Below are 20,702 nucleotides of genomic sequence, written 5' to 3' on the forward strand. Positions count from 1 at the left end.
TAAGGGAGGGGAAACTATACCTTCCACAGTGCGACAGAAATAAGAGTAGCAGTGGCGTCGTGAACTGCAGTATACGACCGAGAGATGGCACTGTCAAAAATCAAAGCTAATATCATTACCATTATGTAGTGAGCAATATGGCTGCTGCTGTAGTGGCTGGTGGGGCTGGTCGCGCTGCTCACTCGCTGGTTTTGAGTTTTGTTACCGCTGTTGGGGCGGTATTCATATGTACGGTACTCTAACATGATTACAGATATCTTTATTATGTTGCCAGGTAACCGATAGGCCTCAGCTGGCAAAAAACACTTCAAACAAGTAAGCTTACATTGCTTATTGTCAATGGGGAATGAAGCAGTACATGCCAATGATTTTCGTACAGGTCAGGTGGACTTAATGCAGTCAGTTAATGAGTTTGCGATATACAGAAACACAGATAGCCATATGTTTAATCCAATTGAAAGCTGAAATCTAGCGAATTTTTCCCGTTGTGTTAAAGCAGGGAGAACAAAGCTTCGGGCAACAATATTTGTGCTGGGCTACCCTCATACTGTAGTTTTGTACAGTGCTGCTTGATGTGTTTTGCACTATACGTATATTGTCTGCATTCAATGATTTGAGCTAGATTAAAAAAAAGAAATAGTAATCGGCAAAGATGTTGTGTTGGCAAGGTAAGCTCAAGCAACAAAGTCCCATTCTTTTTATAACACATTGGCGAGAGGTACATAGTGTAGGAAAAAAAAAACATTATGCAAGATTTTCCAGCACATATTGTCTGATCTTGATATTTCTGCTGCACATTTAGTGTTCAGGTGCGGCAGTAAAGGCTTTGACACAAGTAGATTATTCATAGGAAAGTAAGGAATGTTATGTAGACAACATTGCTTACAAGGATTTCTGCAAAGATTGTGTGAATAAGCAAGCGCACTAAATAAACATAGAAGCAAGCCCAGTTAGCTCACAAATCCTTGGAAATTGCAATTAACGGTTTCATGTTGAAAAAAAAATTAAATCTCTGTTTATGTGTTCAAACAAGGCAAAGAAGTTGCAAGGAGATGAACATTTCAATTGAGTAATAGAGGTGAGCATGGGAAGCCTCAGCCTGGAGCCAACATTTCAACAAGCAAACGTGTGAGGGCCTTGAAGATAAGTTCCCACGCTGAGACTTCCCTTGCTAGTTCGCCATTGATTGGCTGAATATTAAGCCAAACTTATTATTCTGCAAGTATATTTCAAAACATTTTTGGGAACACACTGTGCTCAGGTTTGTCATCTGCTCTTTGAAGAGAAAGAAAAATTGTGTTTAGTGATTTGTCATGTTTGTGAAATGGGGTGTAGGCCGGTTGTGTGAGCTTGCCTTTTCTAGCATATCGTACTGTGCAGAGCTAGCCTAGTTATTGATTTGATGCTAACTGTTCATGAACTATGTAAGAGTGACTGCCAGAGCTTCAGTTACCATGAATTGTCATATCCTCAAAATGGCACTAAGCACTTGTGGTCGTTCTAAAATTTTTTGCGTTTTCATATAACAAATTATCGTTGTGAAAGAGCACGTGATAGTTGGTGGCATTGGCTGCCAAGCTGATTTGCAAAAAGCAGATGACAGAGTTTGTGCATTAGCAAGTAGGAGCTTGCTACGTTGTTTCTGTTCTGGTCATCGTGGTTGTAATGACTAGAAAAGAAACAAGTCTGGACTCTGCATGTTACTTTTCCATATGTCATAAAACGGTCTTAAAAGCAAGTAAGCTTGTATGTCAAATTTTAGCATTCCCGCTCGGTATGACACAAAACTGTAGACTGCTGCTTTTCTGACAGGGATCACATCTCTCTATCTGGTAAACTTCCAAACATTTCATGGCGAGGCACATAGCTCAAGAGGACCTGTTGTCATTATGATGACCATTGAGCTTCTTATGGCTTGGCATGGGCAGCTTGTAGACCAATAATCTCTCTTTTGTCTGTCTTCTTGAAAAGAGATGATGAAGCCATGACAAATATGCAAGCAAAAAATGGTGAAACAAACGTTCAGTAAATGAACAAATCATGGTTCTAGGCAGTGGCGTCGCCAGAAATTTCGTTCGGGGGTTGCTTATGACAGCTTGGCCTCCTCTTTATAGAATTTGTTGAGGGATCAAATACATGAATAACTGCACTGCCATTACTAAAGATGCTGCGCACTTTCAAGACAAATAAAATTTCTATTTTCTCATATAAGAATATACTCGTATTTCCCCAAAATTGTGCCAGAAATAACTGATATCAAGGGTTCCATGCTTTTTTGTCTGTTTAATATGTAAAGAAAATATCACACGAACTTTACAACCATACCAGTTCGAAATCAGCAAAGCAGTGCGTGCAGCTGATATGAAAAATGTACCCGCCGTGGTTGCTTAGTGGTTATAGTGTTGCGCTGCTAAGCACAAGGTGGCGGGATTGAATCCTGGCTACGGCGGCCGCATTTCGATGGGGGTGAAATACGAACACACCCGTGTACTTAGATTTAGGTGCACATTAAAGAACCCCAGGTTGTTCAAATTTCCGGAGACCCCACCTACAACGGCGGGCCCCATAATCAGAAAGTGGTTTTGGCACGTTCAAGAAAAAAAATGAAAAATGTAAAGGCCATGGAATGAACAAGTTGAGGACGCATACTTTAATGAAACGTTGTCATTCAAGAACCTTGTTTATATTTTTATACATTTACAATGGCCAGGAAAAAATCTCACTGACGCTGTCCTTTGTTCCAGTGTATTGTGCAGAAGCAGCTGTCACCGGTTGTGTATTGTGAGTAATCGCACTAAATTTATAGTCACAATAGAGAGGCCGTATAGAAAGCAGGAGTTCCGCAAAATATACGAGGGCGAGTCAAATGAAAGTAAGCCAATGCAAATATATGACTAATGGCGTGCTTTGTTTAAAAGTAGTTTCCATGAGCATTTAGATATTTGTCCCACTGGCTAACGAGTTGCGCGATTCCAGTCTCATAAAGCTTCTTGTGTTGCTGCTTCAAAGAGTCGGTAACTGACTCTTTCACGTCATCGTCTGACACGAACCTGATTCCCTTGAGCTGGTTATTTAATTGTCCCAAAATGTGGAAGTCACAAGACGACAGGTCTGGGCTGTATGGCGGATGTGGCAGCGTTTCCCACCTGAAGTTTGCTAGTTTTGTGTTAACCACATCAGTGACGGGGGACGGGCATTGTCGTGGAGCAAGATGATCCCATTCGTCTATATTCCACGTCGTTTGTTCTTGATTGCGACACGCAGCCGATCCGGCATTTCACAATGTCGGAAACAATTGATAGTCTCTCCAGGTTTAGCAAAGTCAATCAGTAATGGCCCCTGATCTCAAAAAAAAAAAAAAAAAAAATCGTCAACAACAGCACCTTTCCGGCAGAAATGATGGCCTTTGCTTTCTTTGGGGGTGGTGAATTCAAATGTTTCCACTGTAAGCATTGCCGTCGTGTTTCAGGCTCATAATAGTGGCACCATGATTCATCCCCGGTGACAACTGCTGACGAGAAGTTGTCACCCTCATTGTGATACCGGATCAGATGAGTCAAGGCAGCATCGAATTTCTCTGTCTTCTGGCGGTGATTTCTATAATCTTGGCATCCATTGCGCACACAAGAGCCGATAACCGAGATGTTCATGAATTATTGTGTGAACTGAACGTCACACGCTCTGCCAGTTCATCGATGCTTATCCTCCGTTCTTGTCTAATCAGGTCATCAACCTTTGCAACTGTGTTAGGGGTGATTGCACAGTGACTTTGGCCCAGTTTTGGATCATCTTTGCAACTTTCACGTCCTTCTTTGAACCGTTAGCTCCAATGCTTCACAGTGGCCAATGAAATGCAATGTTCAATGAACACGGCAGCGATACAGCGAATAAGTTCTTTTTGGGAAACACCTTCAGCTGTCAAAAACCTCACGACACCACACTGTTAAATTTTTGGAGTGTCCATTATGTCACGCAACCATGTTCAGCCCAGTGTGTGAGAGCTCTAAAGAACCTTTATCCTCACACCTGCGTGCCACTTTTGTAAATGAGAGATGGCTGCGTGCTACACGCATGCCTTGCACATAATGAACCAAGCCATTATTGCACAAGGTGGGTAGGCTCACTTTCATTTGACTCGCCCTCATACATTAGAAATGCGAAGATACAATGGAATATACAAATGCAAAGATACAGCTTGATGAAGGGCAAAAAAGTGTCACTGGAAACAAAGTTCACTGCACGTATTCACAAAACCTCGCAACAAGATATTTAAATATACATATAAGTCTCTAATAAATCTATGTATCTTAGAAAATGTCACTGTAGATAATGCGTAAAACAAGGCAAATAAACATGTTGCGCAATCAAAGATATACAGATCACAGAATCCTAAGGCCCGCCCCCCCTCCATCCACTCCCCCCGATGTATCGCGCACGACGGAAGGTGTTGCGCTTCCTCCCCACTTTTCTCCCTTGCACACAGACTGAGCCACCATCGTGGCCAGTCTCACCAGCAGCCACCAACTGCCGGTGAGAGAGTCAGGCACAAAGGCACGAGCAAGATAGGCCTAAATCCTGTACTTCAAACGAGCCAAGATGGTGCCAAGGCCACGGCTGATGTCAACAGCCGGAGCAACAACCTCGGCAGTGGCGCCACTGGCAGCGATACACGTCACTCAAGGGCGAAACGTATAAACAAGGGCAAATTGTTGAAGGGCGCGCGCATGCCAGACTTGCCGCGCGGCGACATAAAGATCGTGTTCCGACCGCGAGGCGGGCTCCACGTGAACGACGTGACTCGCGTTGAACTAAGTTGTGCAATTGCGGCGACGGCACAGATCCCCGCCAATGAAGCAAGTGAAGACGCCGTGTGCCCCAACCTACAGCAAAATATCATAGTGGTGAGCACCTCCAAGAGAGAGCACGCCGACCGATACGCTGCAGTAGGAAGGATCGACATACGTGGCACGGCGCACGAAATAAGTACCTACGAAGGGGCCCCCCACGGCACGGTGAAGGGCGTGATAAGGGGCATCCCGCTCGAGGATACTGCCCAGGAAATTCAGGACAATGTTGTGCACAAGCATAACCCAACGGCCCTACAGGCAAACCGAATCGGTAAAACCCGATCAGTCGTCATTGCTTTCGAAGGGCACAAAGTACCCAATTACGTGAGGTACGGTAACCTGCTCACGGAGTGCACGTTGCACAGAAAACAAATTGACGTATGCTATGCGTGCGGAAGAGTGGGCCACAGAATGTACGTGTGCCCGGATCCTTCGAACACGATCTGCCGAGGGTGCCGAATCTCCAACCCCGCCGAAGACCACAGATGTGTCCCGAAGTGTGGCCTGTGCGGAGGCAAACGCCTGACCGCGGATATGGCCTGCAAAGCCCGCTTCAAGACGCCCTACGTCGTCTGCCGGCGACGCTGGGAAAGGCGCCGAGCAGCCAGGCTGCAGCAGACACACGCCAGGCTGCAGCAGCAACAATAATGGTGGCGGAAACGGCTGCTGGAGTCGCTCCCGATGGAAGACACCATTCGGGGGCGGCAGCGGCGGCGGCAACCGCCACTCGCGCTCCCGGACCAGTTCGAGATCCGGTGCCAGTTCAAGGTCCCGGAGCGAGTCAACCGGACGCCGAGGGATCGCCGAGAAAAAGGTGGGCTGGACCAACAGGTCTCCCGTCGCTCGAACCAACAACACCGAATTCCCACCGCTCACCCCCTCCCAACCCCTTTACTCACAAGCGAATCCGCAAAAGGACAGTAGCGAAGTGATAGAACTTAAGAGGATCATAGAGCGCCAAAACGCTCAGATCAAGGAGCAGAACGCCCAAAAACGGGCGCTTATGAATAAGATCGAAACGCTGGCGAATAACGGCAGCTTGGCAAATGCAAGCCCCCAAAACAACAGTACGGCGGCAAACAACGCTGCAGGCTTGCGCATATTGCCGCGGAGGGACCCCCCATCGCCCCGGCTAGGGCGGGCGGCGGGAAAGGCTGCGGTTACGCAACGTGCATCAAATAATCAAGAGGCGATGGACGCCGAAATGTGCCCCGCGAGCGGAGAGGAAGCGGCGACCGCAGAGACCTCGACCACGGCAACGACACAGATCCTGCGAGAAGGAGAGCTGACAGCCATTTTGGCCGCAATTTCCCAAATTAATGAAAGGCTAGGCAAAATGGACGCCCGACTCGAGGCTGTCGAGAGTCAGCCTCACACGCGATCGGTAAAGCACAAGCGCCTAGCGCCAAAAGTAGCCTCAACTTCGCTGAGGAACCGCTTCGCGTCCCTGAAAAAGGAGCGGTCCGAAAAAATCAAAGGTGCGATCGTGAGAAGGCGCAATCGACTCGAGACGCCTGGAAAGGATGATGCAGAAGCCAAGTAAGAAGCACAAGAAGAAAACCGGGGGGGATACCACCGTAATTTACCAATGGAACTGCCGCGGGATTCGCAACAAAGAAGCGGAACTATTATTACACATTGACGGGCAAGAAAACAAGCCCGATGTAATTGCTCTACAAGAAACAAACGGGAAACCAAGACTCCCGGGGTACGTCACTTACACGGACCCACGGAGAATGGGACGGCGGTGCTCGTCCGCAGCAACGTGGCGGCAACTCAACATGTCACGGCGCAGGGCGGGTGCGAGCACACGCTGGTCGAAATTCATGCGAGAGAAATTGGTAGCTCGGGCAATTTATTTGTAATGAGCGCGTACTGCCGGCCGTCACAACGGCAGTACAAATTTGACCGCATCGTGAGCCAGGCGAGAGGGTTGGCGGGGACCAGGCCGCTCCTGATCCTCGGTGACTTTAACGCCCCTCACACGACGTGGGGCTATAAGTTTCAGTCCAAGAGAGGAAAAGCATTGGCCAAAGCAATGGAGGATCACGAGATGGCCCTCCTGAACGAGCCGGACGTAACCACCAGAAGAGGCAACAGTGCCGCGAGGGACACCACGCCAGACCTGTCGTGGTTATCAGGCACGCTAGACGTCTCCTGGAGAAGCGAAGAAGTGGAGCTGGGGTCTGACCACAGCGTGATCGGCATCACGATCCGAGGCTCCCGATATCGGGCTGTGCTGGGGACGGCGCGGATCACGGATTGGGACAAGATGACAAAGTTTACCCAAGAACAAGAAGAGGCATCCGAGGAAGACACGGGACAAGCTGAAACACAAAGGACCTACACCGAATGGGCGAGGGACCAGAAGAAGGCCCTCGATAAATTTACCCAAGAAATTGCAACGACGTCGCAGACACCGTACGTGGACGCCAGACTGACCCACATGTGGGCGGCCCGACACTCGTTGACACGGCGGTGGAAGCGTCAGAGACACAACAGAAAGCTGGCCAAGCGCATAGCAGTCTTGAACAAATAGATCGCCGAGTACGCAGCCAAACTATGTAAGGAAAATTGGCTGAAGACCTGCGACGGCTTACAGGGCAAGCTCTCGACGTGGAAGACGTGGTGTCTCTTGAGGCACCTGATCGACCCGCTGAGTAGCAAAACTGCGACCATTTGCAACCTCACCAAAGTATTGAACACGTACAAGGAAGACGGCCGCAGGCTCCTAGAAGACCTGAAGGCCAAGTACCTAAAGACAGAGAAGGGCCAGTACCCGGTGCCAGAGAGGTACGAAGGACTCGACAACGAAGAACTGGACCGGCCGTTTATCATGACGGAACTGTGGATAGCGATAGATGACAGTAACAAGAGAAGTGCACCCAGCAGGGACGCCATAACTTACAAATTACTCGGTAACATGAGCGGTACAGCGGCCCGCGGCCTCCTAGAGCACATTAACGAAGCCTGGGAGGGCTCTCAGTTGCCGAAGGAATGGAAGGACGCCGAGGTTCGCTTCATTCCAAAGCCCGGCAAGGCCCTCATGATAGACAACATGCGGCCCATCTCCATCACATCCTGCGTGGGGAAGGTGATGGAGCGCATGGTCCTTCGCCGGCTGCAGAAGCACCTCGAAGAAACGGATCAGATGCCAGAGACGATGTACGGCTTCAGGCAACATCTCGGCACCCAAGACGTGATGATCCAACTCCACGAACTGGTCGTCAAGCCGGCAATGAGGCACGCGCCGCGCGGGATACTCGCCCTCGACCTGAAGGGAGCGTTTGACTACGTGTCCCACGCGAGCGTGTTGCAGAATCTAAACAAAACCTGGTGTGGCCGAAAGACATTCGGCTACATAAAAGCTTTTCTGTCAAACCGAATGGCGACCATCAGGATAGGGGAGAAGTCGGACCCTGTCGAGCTCGGAGATAGGGGCACCCCTCAGGGATCGGTCTTGTCGCCCCTGCTCTTCAATCTGGCCCTGCTGCCCCTGCCTGATCTTCTCAAGCAAATCGAAGGCGTGGACCACGCCTTCTACGCCGACGATAATACGGTGTGGACGGCCCGAGCCGGATCCGATGCCTGGATGGAGGAAGTCTTGCAGCGAGCGGCAACGACCGTGCACGAGTACGCAAAGTCGTGCGGACTGAGCTGCGCTCCCCAGAAATCGGAGCTGCTCATGATCCAACCAGGAAAATCCAAGAAGGAGCTGCCGCCAAACGTAATTATCACGATCGCCGGAACGACCATCAAGCCAACACAGCAGATTAGGATTCTCAGCCTACTACTTCAGAGCGACGGAAAGGCACAGGCCGCCATCACAAAGATCAAGACTACAACCGAACAGATACTTGGTATGATTCGGAGGGTATCCAACAGAAACCGAGGCCTTAAAGAGGATGATGCCATGCGCCTGGTACATGCGTTCGTCGTGTCGCGGGTTACCTACTCCGCCCTGTATCTCCAGCTGACGAAGGCGAATAGGGACACCCTAAACACGATGCTGCTCCACGCAAAAACTGCTAGACATGGGCGCCCACAACACAGTGGAGGAGCTCATCGAAACCCACCTCTCTAATCAGAGAATCCGGCTCAGTCACACGGAACACGGACGAGCCGTCCTACGCAAGATAGGATGGCAGATCGAGCCAGTACCCATCAAGATGGCCCTTCTGGAAGACTGGAAAACGATAATTCAGACAAAACCCCTTCCCTGGAACATGACGCCGGGCAAGGACGACGAGAGGCGCACTGCGCAAGCCAGAGCCCTAGCCCGGAAGCTGGAAGAGAACCCCAGGGTCCTCTACACGGACGCCTCGCTCCGAAAACACAGTGACCGTGCAGCAGTGGTGGTTACATCAAAAGACAGGCTGATCGTCAGCGCATCCCTGAAGACAACAGACCCTGCAGTTGCCGAAGAAGCGGCCGTGGCCCTCGCACTCGCACAGCTGAGCGTGGACACCGTAGTCACAGACTCTAAGACAGCCTACAGAAGCTTCCGCAGGGGGGGTAATCTCCTCCGCGACCCGAGCTATTCTAGCCAAGCACAAGCCTCCGGGAAGAGCCATAGAGCTCGTGTGGGTCCCGGCTCACTCGCAGGTAGCAGGCAACACTATCGCCGACTACCATGCCCGAGAAATGTCAATCCGGGCCGAGCACGAGCCAGAAGAGCTACCGCACCCGGTTACCAGCTTTCGGGACCTTACCCGGATGTACCGAGAGGAAAGGTGCAGACTGCCAGAACCGCACCCCAAACTCACCAGGCAACAACAGACTATCCTGCATCGAGCGCAGGCGGGATCGCTTGCGCATCCCGTATTGATGAACCGCATGTACCCTGCGGAATACGATATGCTCTGTCTTTTTTGCAGAAGAGAAAAGGGCACCCTGCCGCACGTCTTGGCAGAGTGCACAGAACTCAAGACCCCCCCTCCTCCCCTTCCCACCAACACCCCCAATCCCCAACCCCTTGAGCGATGGGAGACCTTGTTATCCAGCCCCGCCTTACCGATTCAGCTCGCACTGACGGACAGGGGCCAGGAGCTGCTGGAAACATATAGGTCCCGTAACTAGAGTTACTGTATATGCAACAGTTGCGCGTCTGTTTTATCACGCCGCTAGCGCCTCTATTGGCAGAGCGTCGTCACGTGGTAGTCAAGCAACCGTGCATTGCGGAGAAGCAGATGCTCGGGCCAATTTTTGTATTTCCCGACGCCGCCGCTGCAGCGAACTGGATTGACACAAGTTATCGCCAGTCAAATTCAAAGCGAATCCGGCCGACCTTGGCGTTCGCTGTTCGCGTGCGGGCTAGCTGCGGAGAGCTAGCTATGTCAATGTAGCTATGTCAATCCTGTGAGAAACTTTCACTACATTACCACAGAAGGTTACTTTTGGTATCCCTGCAGTGAAAAGGCACATAATGAAGTGGTACTTGCAGGTGTGGCTGATATCCAGTGTGGCTGATATCCAGTGCCTACTAGTAGGTGGGTGCGCTTCTACAGCAAGTCTAATGGGGTACCAGTGTCGAAATACTAATGGTTGGTCATTGATTCACCAGTAATGTTTCAGACTGCCTACACGTTGAGAGCTTTGGCACATAAGCAGGTATCCCTAATGCAAAACCGAGTACCCATTATCCAGTGTTCAGTGCAGCGCCGGATTATGGGCCCAGTGCCGCGCGCTGGATGCTGGGCAGGCGCGGCGTACTCGGAGGCACTGGGTACTGGTGCGAAAAATAACTATAGCGCGTTAAATACGCGGTGCCTGGACACCGTATATATTTTGTTGGAATACAAAAAGCAACAGAGAGCGATTTAGCGCAATAAAAGAAGAAAAAAAGACATCTCCGACCAGGATTCGATCGTCACACCTACAGATCCCAAGCCCGGTACTTCACCACTGCGCCACGCCAGGAGGAGAACATGAGCGGATAATATGCCATGTCAAGGATCGAGAAGCAGTTTTAGTTTCACAGAGATGTCTCGCTCAGTCATGGTAGATGCGCTATCGCCCTGCATATAAAACTCACGCCTGTACCACAAAGAAAATTTTGCTGTCCGTATTCAGTAGCATGCTCGGAAGTTCCAGAACATCGATTTTCACTTGCGACTGGCATTTTAACTTTGAAAAAAGTCCTAAATGAACCGCCGACCCGGGACGCTGTATGGGCTGTTAGTACTGATTTGGATAGCTGTTTCTTGTTCTTCACGCGAAGAATATGCAACGTTTTCTTAGTTCAGCGATGCCTTTCAGTCGACACGTCTGTCTAGTCATATATCTTCGTCACAGAAGCGCAGGCTAGTGTCTGGAGCCTTCCGCGACAGCACATATATACCTGTGTTTATGACGCGTCACATCGGCGCTCATCGCTACTTGTGCTGGTACTGTAAACATGAAAAAATGGTTTATTTAGGAACACCGATGCGAAATCTGAAATATACAGTGATTTATCCGCGTTAGACTTCTTGATTCCTGAGCCTAGGCGCGCCGAGAGCGTGCAGACGGACTCGGCGGATACGCTAGGCCTAAGCTCCGGTGGGGACCGATCTCGGCGCCTTTTTCTTGACGATCTTATGCAGTCAGCTGTTTCGATTCGCTTTGTTTGCGATTAGGCGGACAAGCAGTCCAAAAGCGATGCAAAACCACCAACTGTCGATCGACGATACGGTAGGCATGCTGCCTGCAAAAACGGAGTGCGGCTTCGCCGCATAGATTTGGTTGCTTCCCAGGCAAGATGGCGGACCTACGCGCAACTCTGCTACCTGTGGTAGCATATACAGTAACTCTACCCGTAACTAGGGAACCACCCCATCTGGTGCCTGCGTGCACCACCGATTTATTTCGGGCCCAGTAGATGTTGCTTCATCATCATCATCAATGTGTCCTTGCTCCTCCAGAAATTCAAGAGCGATGAACAAAGGAGAAGGGCTGAGCAAATGCAAAGAATGGTAAGGCTGGAGGTCTTGCCTCATATGCACCATGTAACCCACAACTTAGAGAAGGGTGCAGACAAACATGGGGTGCCAGTCGTATTCTCTGCGCCACGTAAGCTTGCCCAGCTGTGTCCTTGCATTCTTTCTGATGGGAGCAAGAAACATGGTTGTTGTAAAGTACATGCCAAGCCGTACACAAGATGTGCTACTGGAGTCGTGTATGAGTTTCCGCTGTCCTGCGATATGACATATGTCGGCCAGACTGGGCGATGAGTAAATGAGCATGCGCGGAAACATGAGCTGTCACTGAAAGGTAAAGACGGAGCACATTTTCCTAAGCACTGCAATTCACATCTGTGTGAGCTACGACTGAACAAGATACGGATTCTTGGAAGAAGCACGGACACCACGGGACATGAATTGTTAGAGGCGTTTCATATTAAGGAGCGAGGTTTGTCTTGTATTAGCGACACATCAGTTTTACTTTTGCATGCAGAAAAAAGGTTTTTTAATTGCCGGCTGTGATTAGGGTGTTGTGCGATTGATGCTGTTCTGTATGTTGCCCATTCGCATGCTTGTATATATTGGATGTTATACAATAGAGAATAAACAGTTGAAGGTTGGCGCTCCCCTTGTTCCCTTCCGTCATTCCTTGTTTGTGGCAAGCGATCATATTTATGATCTACTCAGCTGGAAGCAACAGTTGTATGTTAACTTGAAGAAAGCTTTCTTTGCGTAGCTGTGTTTCGTAGACATGACTGTTTTAGGCCAAATCACATTCAAAACAAGCCGAACTTTCTATTTTTAAGCATTTTCATGGAAGTCAGAGTGCGCTTTAAGAAACTCACCTAGACATTGGTGGAAGATTTCCCTTTAGGTAGCATTGCAAGAAAGTCTGGTCAAATGTTTCACCGAACCTGGTGTAAGCTTTCAGAAATACTTGTAAATATTTGTAAATAGGGCTGATTGTTTTAAGGCGAGAGCCTTAAGTGGCTCATTGCAATGGCTCATACCCAAAATATGCATCGTCCCTTGCAGAGGTACAAAAACTATCATCATGAGCAATAGCTCATCCCTCTCGTAATACAGAGGCTACAAGCAGTCAGCAAAGTGAAGTGTACAGTGCATACATTCCTGAAAAGGTGCTAATTTTTTTAAATTGTGGAGGCATGGAGAAAATGGTTGGGTGTAATAAGGCAGATGGCACCACCCGAGTATGTTTTTTTAAGTATGAGGGCAAATAAAGTCTTTGCCTCTATTTTTTATTAGCCAAAATCAGGTACATGCAGGTAATTACAGATATACATACTATTTTACGTACCTTACACTATTTTTCCACGCAGTCCCCACACCAGTTCAGACATTTGACCCATCACAGCACTAAATTTGAGATGCCCCTGTGGTAGAACTGCAATGCATGCGGCCTCCTCGAATGCTTATTGTCATGCAAGTCTTCACTACCTTTTGCGAACTCGCAACACCACCACCTCAATCTTGTCAAAACGAGACACCTTTCCCCATATGTGGGCTGGATTTCCCTGTGAATTTCGATGGCTGTTCATCCCTTGCTCTATAAAAAACGAATCGCACTTTGTTGCTTGTGCGCCGTGGATGTGTGAAGCATAACCGCCATCCTCAGCAACTCGCCGGGCCGGTCCAAGAAAGTCCACTGCTGAGAATGGATATGTTGACTTTGCATTTACAGCCTTAATGTGGCTCAAAAAATAGGGGCAAAAGTTTCTGAGTTGCCCTCGTACACCGGGCACTTCACATCCTGGTGTTTTGTACACTCACAAAGCTCTTCGGCCAAGCAGGACCACATGGCAGAGTGCATTTGGTTGCGTTTGTGAATTGCCATCTTTATTTTTAGCTGATGCTGTCACCAAGCTCTGGTTTATCTTCCTAAACATTTCACGATCTGGAAGCAGTTGCACCTGTGTGCATCTGCTCACCATTGAAAAAGTCTGTTGTAAGGCAAAGTTTACTGTATAAGGGCATGAATGACCACATCATGAGGTTTATCTTATGTGTGGCCAACATAGGAGCTATGCTGTAAGTTTAGCTTTGTATGCCAAGTCATGGGAGTGAGCAACTCTCAACTGCGAGTTCTCATTTTTATGATCATGAAACACGACATCCTATACTACTGGCATGCCATTGTGTCATTTTTGAGGTGCAGTGTTACCAAAGACAATAAATGTGAGAAGCTCAAGGCCCTTCTGTCGTCACATTACTTTATGCACAACCTACTTCACAAGTTTAAGAGCAAAGCGAGAACAAGGTGAAAATGAGAGCCAATGTTTCGACAAGTGGACTTGTCTTTTTGAAGATGACAAGTCTACTTGTCGAAACATTGGGTCCTGCTTTTACCTAGCTCTCGTAAAGACAAGTCCACTTGTTGAAACGTTGGCTCCTGCTTTTACCTCGTTCTCGTTCTGCTCATCATCTTGAATTTCCATCTCTCACCTTCCCTGTATTTTCCCTTAACAAGCTGATGTTTCTTTTGACAAATTTGTCTCTTTCAATAATTACGGATCTTCAAATCAAGAGTGCACTTGAGCATGAGGTTCATCTAATGCTAGGAATCGGCTTCTGTGCACTGCACCTGGTGTCACAAGTGTGCTAGATCTCAGTCATAGCTGCTCCAGAACCTTTTCAGATTACGCATTGGCTACCAGATAGCTGAGAGGAACATTTCTGATTAGTTGACGTAACACTAGCGGATCATTCTAGTACAGGGTACAAGTTACGGATCCTAAAGTAAAGCTTGAGCTGTCTCATTCACTTCAGAACTACGAGTTGATTTTTAAGCTGTTGCCAGTTGATAGTGACAATATACGGAAACTCGCTGATGAGTTTGTATTGCTATTAGGACTATGCAGTTGCTGACACTGCTGACCCTTTATCATTCTGTGTACCTTAGGATTTACAGTGGCCAGTTACCTTACACTGCATGCTCAGGCTTCTAGCCATCCAAAATTTGAGCGTTGTCAAGAGAGAATTTTTTATGCTACAAGTTGTCAACCATTAAGAGTGTGCTGCCATCTGTAATGTCAACCTTTTAAACAAATGTTTTTATTGCAAGCTGTAACTATTGTTGTATTAAGTAGAAGACACTTGTCATATATATAAACAAACCTGCTTTTGCTAAAGTTTATGCGTCCTCATATAGTAAATATTTTGTATCAGGAAACTAAAATGGTTTAGTGTTCCTGATATATGACTGTATGGACACAGTTCTGTATTATGTCTTTTGTTCCTTTGCCAGGCTATTGAACATTACTTTATTATTTCTCATGTTAATGCTAAAATGTGTCCTTAGTCTTAGCCTGTCCTCACTCATTAGTTGCAAGTCATCTGTGAAGTTGCTGAATATGCCGATTTATTCCCTATTAATCCTTACCCCTAATCATTCCCAATCTAGCATCATGAATACTTCCTGCACTACTTCTTGGTTTTCATTTGAGATTTTGTATTCGACAATGTTTTATCACTCAATTTGAGCATGGCAGTGGTATTTGTGTACTGCTGTGACACAGTAAGATGGCACAATGGCATCTTCATATATTACCTTACAATAGTGGTGTGCAGCCTGCATATGGTAAAACAGAAGTGAGGGCAGCCATGAAGGATTTTGTGTGTCGCTGACTGGGAACAAGAGAACTGCAAGGTTAGTGGTATTCTGAGTTGCTCGGTGGACACTTCTGCAGTTGGTGCATGCTAACTGCACCAAGCAGGTACAGTTGGCATTGCTTTTCATTTCTGGCCCTTGAGAAGGTATTTATTACAAGGTATTTCTACATTGTAATAAATAAATAAATAAATAAATAAATAGGGATTTTACCTTCTCTCTTTCTGACCCACTGGCATGGATCATTAGCCCGGCACAAGGCTTCGTGATGTGGGGGTGTATGGTAGCCTTGAAATGTGAAGGTTTCCACAAAGTTAAACAGCAAATGGCCTCAGTGAATTGAGAAAAGATAATGTAGAAATGGACATATATCACGAGTGAGGGGCTGTAGTTTTTTTGTTTGTTTTTTTCAGGATTAAACAGTGTCTTAGCATGCTTAAACAATTTTTATACTTATGTACTTTCAGAGATGTCTCAATTTGGAGGTGCTGGCAAAAATCCACCATGGATGAGGGCCACTGGTGAGCTTTGTTAGCCTACATTTGTCCACACTTGTCCTAGATTTTCCTTCTTTCTCTTTTTGTAGAAGGCACCTGTGATGTATATTGAACCTGTTGCGTTAATTCCTTGCAAAATGTGAATCTTGGTGATGCCTCGGATCCTGTGAAAGGGTTAAGGTGTGAAATATCTTAATGAATGAACAAATGGTGCTAATGTAATGCCTGTTGCTTTTTTTCTTGCACATTTTTGTTACCCATGCCAGCTTTAAGGAGTCATGTTGTTTGCAGCTCACTGCATGCATCTATACAGGATTATGTAAAACATTTCCACCAATTGTGCATCAAATAATGCACTTACACCAGTCCCCCTCCCTCCTCCTTTTTTTTTTTTTATTCTGAACTTGTTGAAACCCACTTTTCATGCACAGTTATACCGTTTGCCACTTAAAGATTACTAAACAAACCCTCTAAGGTGAAAGTAGGGTTGATTAGGTACCATAACATCAGTCGGAAATTAACACTTTCTAAACTGGCTTGTTACACTGCTAAGCACGAGGTTGCGGGATCAGATCCCGACGGCGGCGACCGCATTTCGATAGGGGCGAAATGCAACAACGTCCGTGGTACTGTGCATTGGGTGCACGTTAAAGAACACTAGGCGGTCAAAAATAATCTGGCACTCCTCATAGTCAGATTGTAGTTCTGGCATGTAAAGGTCCAGTATTTAATACAATTTTTAAGTTAAACTTGCTGAATTACGTATTCTATCTTTTTAAAGGGATACGTGTATGGCATGTATTTTGACTTTTCATGTTGAGTAACTTTTGCTTACATAGATCCTTTATTGCATATCTTGTATGTTTAAGAGTTGAGACCTTGCAGCCCCTATTTAAGACGGCGTAAGGAGGGCTTCACAATGACTGAACAGTAAAAAAGAAAATTAGATTTGTAATAAATTGTTCAATTTTTGCTCTGAAGTACTTAGAGTTGGGTTTCTTAACATACTTATTAACCTCTTGCAGCACATTGTACATGGTTACATAATATCTTATAATTGCAAGCACTAAAAAAGTGTAGTTTAAATCATGTTATATAAATATCAAGACGCTTCTTTGTATGTCTGTGTTGCAATATCTGTTGATATGTGCGAATCATGTTTGAGACATATGCAGTAGAAAAAATGCACTGAAAGATACCCTCTGGGCGGTTACTGGTGGTGCGAGTATGTGGCCATGTATGGGTTCTCTTTTTTTTTTTTAACAGTAATGATTTATGTGAGGCTAATTTCGGAAATGGCTGGGCATTTTCCATGTACATAGCACATGAAATGGTCGATGTCATTTTGGCATCTGATATATTTTACGGAGTACAATTATGAAATACACATTTGTGGACACTAGAAAACTTGCTGAAAAATTTAAAATTTGAATATGTTCTGGTGCTCCGTGTTGTTCCTGAAGCTTAAGATGCAAGAGATGTATAGTAAAATGAAGTTTTCTGCACACAGAATTGATTTTTCTCTGAAGGTTTTAAGCTTTTAAGTGCCATGGCCAAGTATACTAGTCTGGCTGCGGACACACGCTCCTGGCGGTGCCCTAGGCAGCTCATGAATGTGAAAGATGTGTAGACTGGTTGTACCATCTACTCAGAAGTTGGCTAAACAAAACTATTATAGTAGGTTTTGTTTTTAAATGACAAATTATGTGACAAAGCTTATCAACTGTCGTTGCTCTGGCATAGCGGACCAATGCAAAAAGCCTGCACATTTTTTGTGTGATGTAAACATCGAAGAACTTCTGACGTTTGATTCATGGGACTTCAATATGTTGATTATGAGGTAAGGCTATGTTGCCTGAGGAACAACACTAATTATCCTAATTAAAATCATGAAATAGCCTAAATTCAAAATTTTTGCTTGAATTTTCAGAGTTTAAAATTTGTGAACTATTGAACAACATATTGCCAATAAATAGCATTTGAATGTATAGCTTTGCAAGTAAGTTACATTCAGAGAAATTAAATTTATGGCACTTAATAGTAACACTCAACACCCAAAGGGTTAAAGGGACACTCAAGGCAAATTTTAAGTCATTGCAGACTGTTAAAATACCATTCCAGAAACCTCGTGGTGCTTGTCTTGCGCTAAAAAATGACTTAGTTTAAGAGAAAATCACGTCTGAAGTGTTTGTGTACCTTTAGCCCAATTCAAATTGCCCGTCCTTGAGTTGGGTAGTAGTGACATTGCACATGCTCTCACTGCCATTTACTGTCATCGGTGAATAGAACGGTACCTGATAGATGGCGCTACGGTTTTTCATGCAAAATGCAAATGCACAAACATGGAAATATCAAACCAAGACTGAGCATTGGATTTGCTGCTGCGCCTGCTCTTGGTAAAGTGTTAGAGCATCCCACGACATCACATGGACGTGGCTATCTGTGCTAGTTGCAGTTCGTGTGAGTTTCCTGAACCAGAAAAACCAGCGCAGCACTGTGCGATAACGAAACTACTGAAACACAAAGGCGCAAGCTATACTTGAGTCCAGCGAAAATGTAACCGTTAAACAATGTGCGTCGTCAAGAGTAACGCCAATGAGTTCGTTATTGTAAAGATCGAATAGAACTGGACAAGTAGCGTTTTCTTTCGTCTTATAATGCAATGTGGTGATCTTATTATTACGAGAAATTGAGTACTAGTGACAAAATTATTATGAGGAATGCCACTTTCAAAGACAGGAGGAAAGTTAAGGCAGATGAGAAAACATCAGGAATGAAGTGCCTGCAGACAAACGAATTTTGACAATGGAGGCAGTAGTGGCATTTGATGCTCTTCAGGTGCACCTTGCATCAATCCCAGGTTTCACTGCTGAGCATGCTGTGAACCTTGATGTCATGAAGTAACTGCAGTTGCACATTCTGTCAGATGAATTTTGCAGAAGAGAATCGGCAACTTCTTTAATTAATTATCTCTTGAATGTTAAAAGTTTTCTTTTCTGAGCGTGTTTAGTGAGCTGTATTGCAAGTGGTACAGTGTGTTATCTTTGCTATGAAGTGACCTGCATATCAAAGAATTATAGAAGTCCTAAGTGCTTCGTTATAAAGGCATTTGTATACATTATTTACCTTCACAGCTGCTTAAAATTTTTTTTTATCATCACATGCACTTTTATAAATAATCGTGATGATGTCTGAAGATACCTTACTTCAAGCTAATCTCCAGTGCTTGCATCTTTCTATAAAGGTGTAGCATCTTCTAGGCAACAATAAGCCTTCCTAGTACAAGACAAAACTTCCAAATCCTTTTTCTAAATATATTGTGTGAGGCTACTATGTTACCAATACATTCTAGCGATTTTCTGGAGTTTGCTTTGTGATAATCTGGATTGACAGTTTGTTGTATCTTCTGTTTCTGCAGAACTTCCTTTAACGGGGAGTGCAATGCTGGCTCAAGCTGGTGCAAGCTTGGCGTCGGCGCTCACGCAGCCCCAGACAGCGGTGCAGCAGCAGCAAACACAGCCTTTTGGCACTAACCTGGCCGCGCTTGGCCTTGCACAGGTAAAATAGCCTTTCTTCTACAGATGCTCATAGTCTACATGCATAGATGTTCATTGTTGTGAACAATATCACCTGTTATCGTGCTTTGGTTTATTGATATATATATAATAATAATATTTCTGTTCTGAACCTCAAACTGTGTGATGTCGGCATCAAGGTGCACCTGCTTGTTGTAGCGATGTAACATTTGTACTAGCTTGTTCTTTCTGCTCTTTCCAGAATGCACTGCAGGCCACAACAGTTCTTTCACAGGTCAGTGACAACTTGATGCACAAGCTGCAAGTGATATTCTTGCTGGCCTTTACTACTCTTTGGTTAGAATTAAAACTTGCAGGATGAAAAGGTCTACTTATATGATTGCATTCATTCTTACTAGAATTTTTTTCTAAGTATGCTATGGTGAGTGACCTGAAGAGTTCAAGCAAGTCATGGCATGTTGGTGTCATGTCTTATTCCCTAATTATTTTAGTACTTGCTTTTGGCTAGCACACTTCGGTGTGGTGGAAATGGTGGATTCTTGGCATTATGTATTACTACTGTATCATGTTACATGAAGTACTTAAAAGCGCAAAACAATTGCTGCTTACTACAATAATTGCAATAACAGTAGTATAGTGAGGTCTGTATTCGTAGTGAAGGCAGTCTTATATGCTCTTCATTGTGCTGTGGCACCTATACCTGGAATAGTTCTGAACAATGGAAATGTTTGCAAGAAAGGCACATATTGCAGTTTTGCATTAAGGTGGCGGTCCCATTCCGGCGGCACGAGCCCGCCGTTTTCAGTACTTTTGGAGCAACCGTGGTGGCTCTTCTACTTAGGATATAAAGTTGTCGTACATACCATAAAAAAGTTCAATTCTTGTATATTCCAACTATATATAATATAGATAAATTGATTATCGTGATTTAGAAATAAATGTTCAAGAACAAGCATGAGATACATGGTTTTCGCGAACTGTCTGTTGTGACCATATTTAGAAGAAACTACCGCATTTACTGCATTGCGGCTTGCTCTGTAGCTTTAGGACATATTTATCTCTTTCCTAGACGCAGCAAAATAATGTTGAATTTTTACTTTTTGGATAATTTGCTTTTGAAGATTGCCAAATATAGCGATTTCTGTTGTAAACACCCCGGCAACTACACGCTCAAAGAAGCTAAATTTTGGATAAATTAGAGTTCAAGGAATTTCTATTTAGGACGCAAAATGTCATTTATGTCCCTTTATTAG

The 20,702-nt window shown here is 45.7% G+C and overlaps 1 protein-coding gene across 4 annotated transcripts in view; it reads left to right on the plus strand.

Moving 5' to 3' along the window:
- The window catches only part of LOC126547179 (cell division cycle and apoptosis regulator protein 1-like), a 261,069-nt gene that overhangs the window by 2,741 nt on the left and 237,626 nt on the right, over positions 1 to 20,702 (plus strand). For 3 of the 4 annotated variants that reach the window (XM_050195056.3, XM_055062798.2, XM_055062796.2), the window contains exons 2-4: positions 15,884 to 15,937; positions 19,332 to 19,471; positions 19,691 to 19,723. In XM_050195056.3, the coding sequence (XP_050051013.1) occupies positions 15,886 to 15,937; positions 19,332 to 19,471; positions 19,691 to 19,723 (225 nt within the window). In that variant the 5' untranslated portion in view covers positions 15,884 to 15,885. Of the gene's footprint in view, positions 1 to 15,451; positions 15,938 to 19,331; positions 19,472 to 19,690; positions 19,724 to 20,702 lie in introns of those variants that run through there. The other variant, XM_055062797.2, reaches the window with a different exon arrangement.

The sequence above is a fragment of the Dermacentor andersoni genome, chromosome 1, assembly GCF_023375885.2.
Source record: "Dermacentor andersoni chromosome 1, qqDerAnde1_hic_scaffold, whole genome shotgun sequence".
NCBI lineage: Eukaryota > Metazoa > Arthropoda > Arachnida > Ixodida > Ixodidae > Dermacentor > Dermacentor andersoni.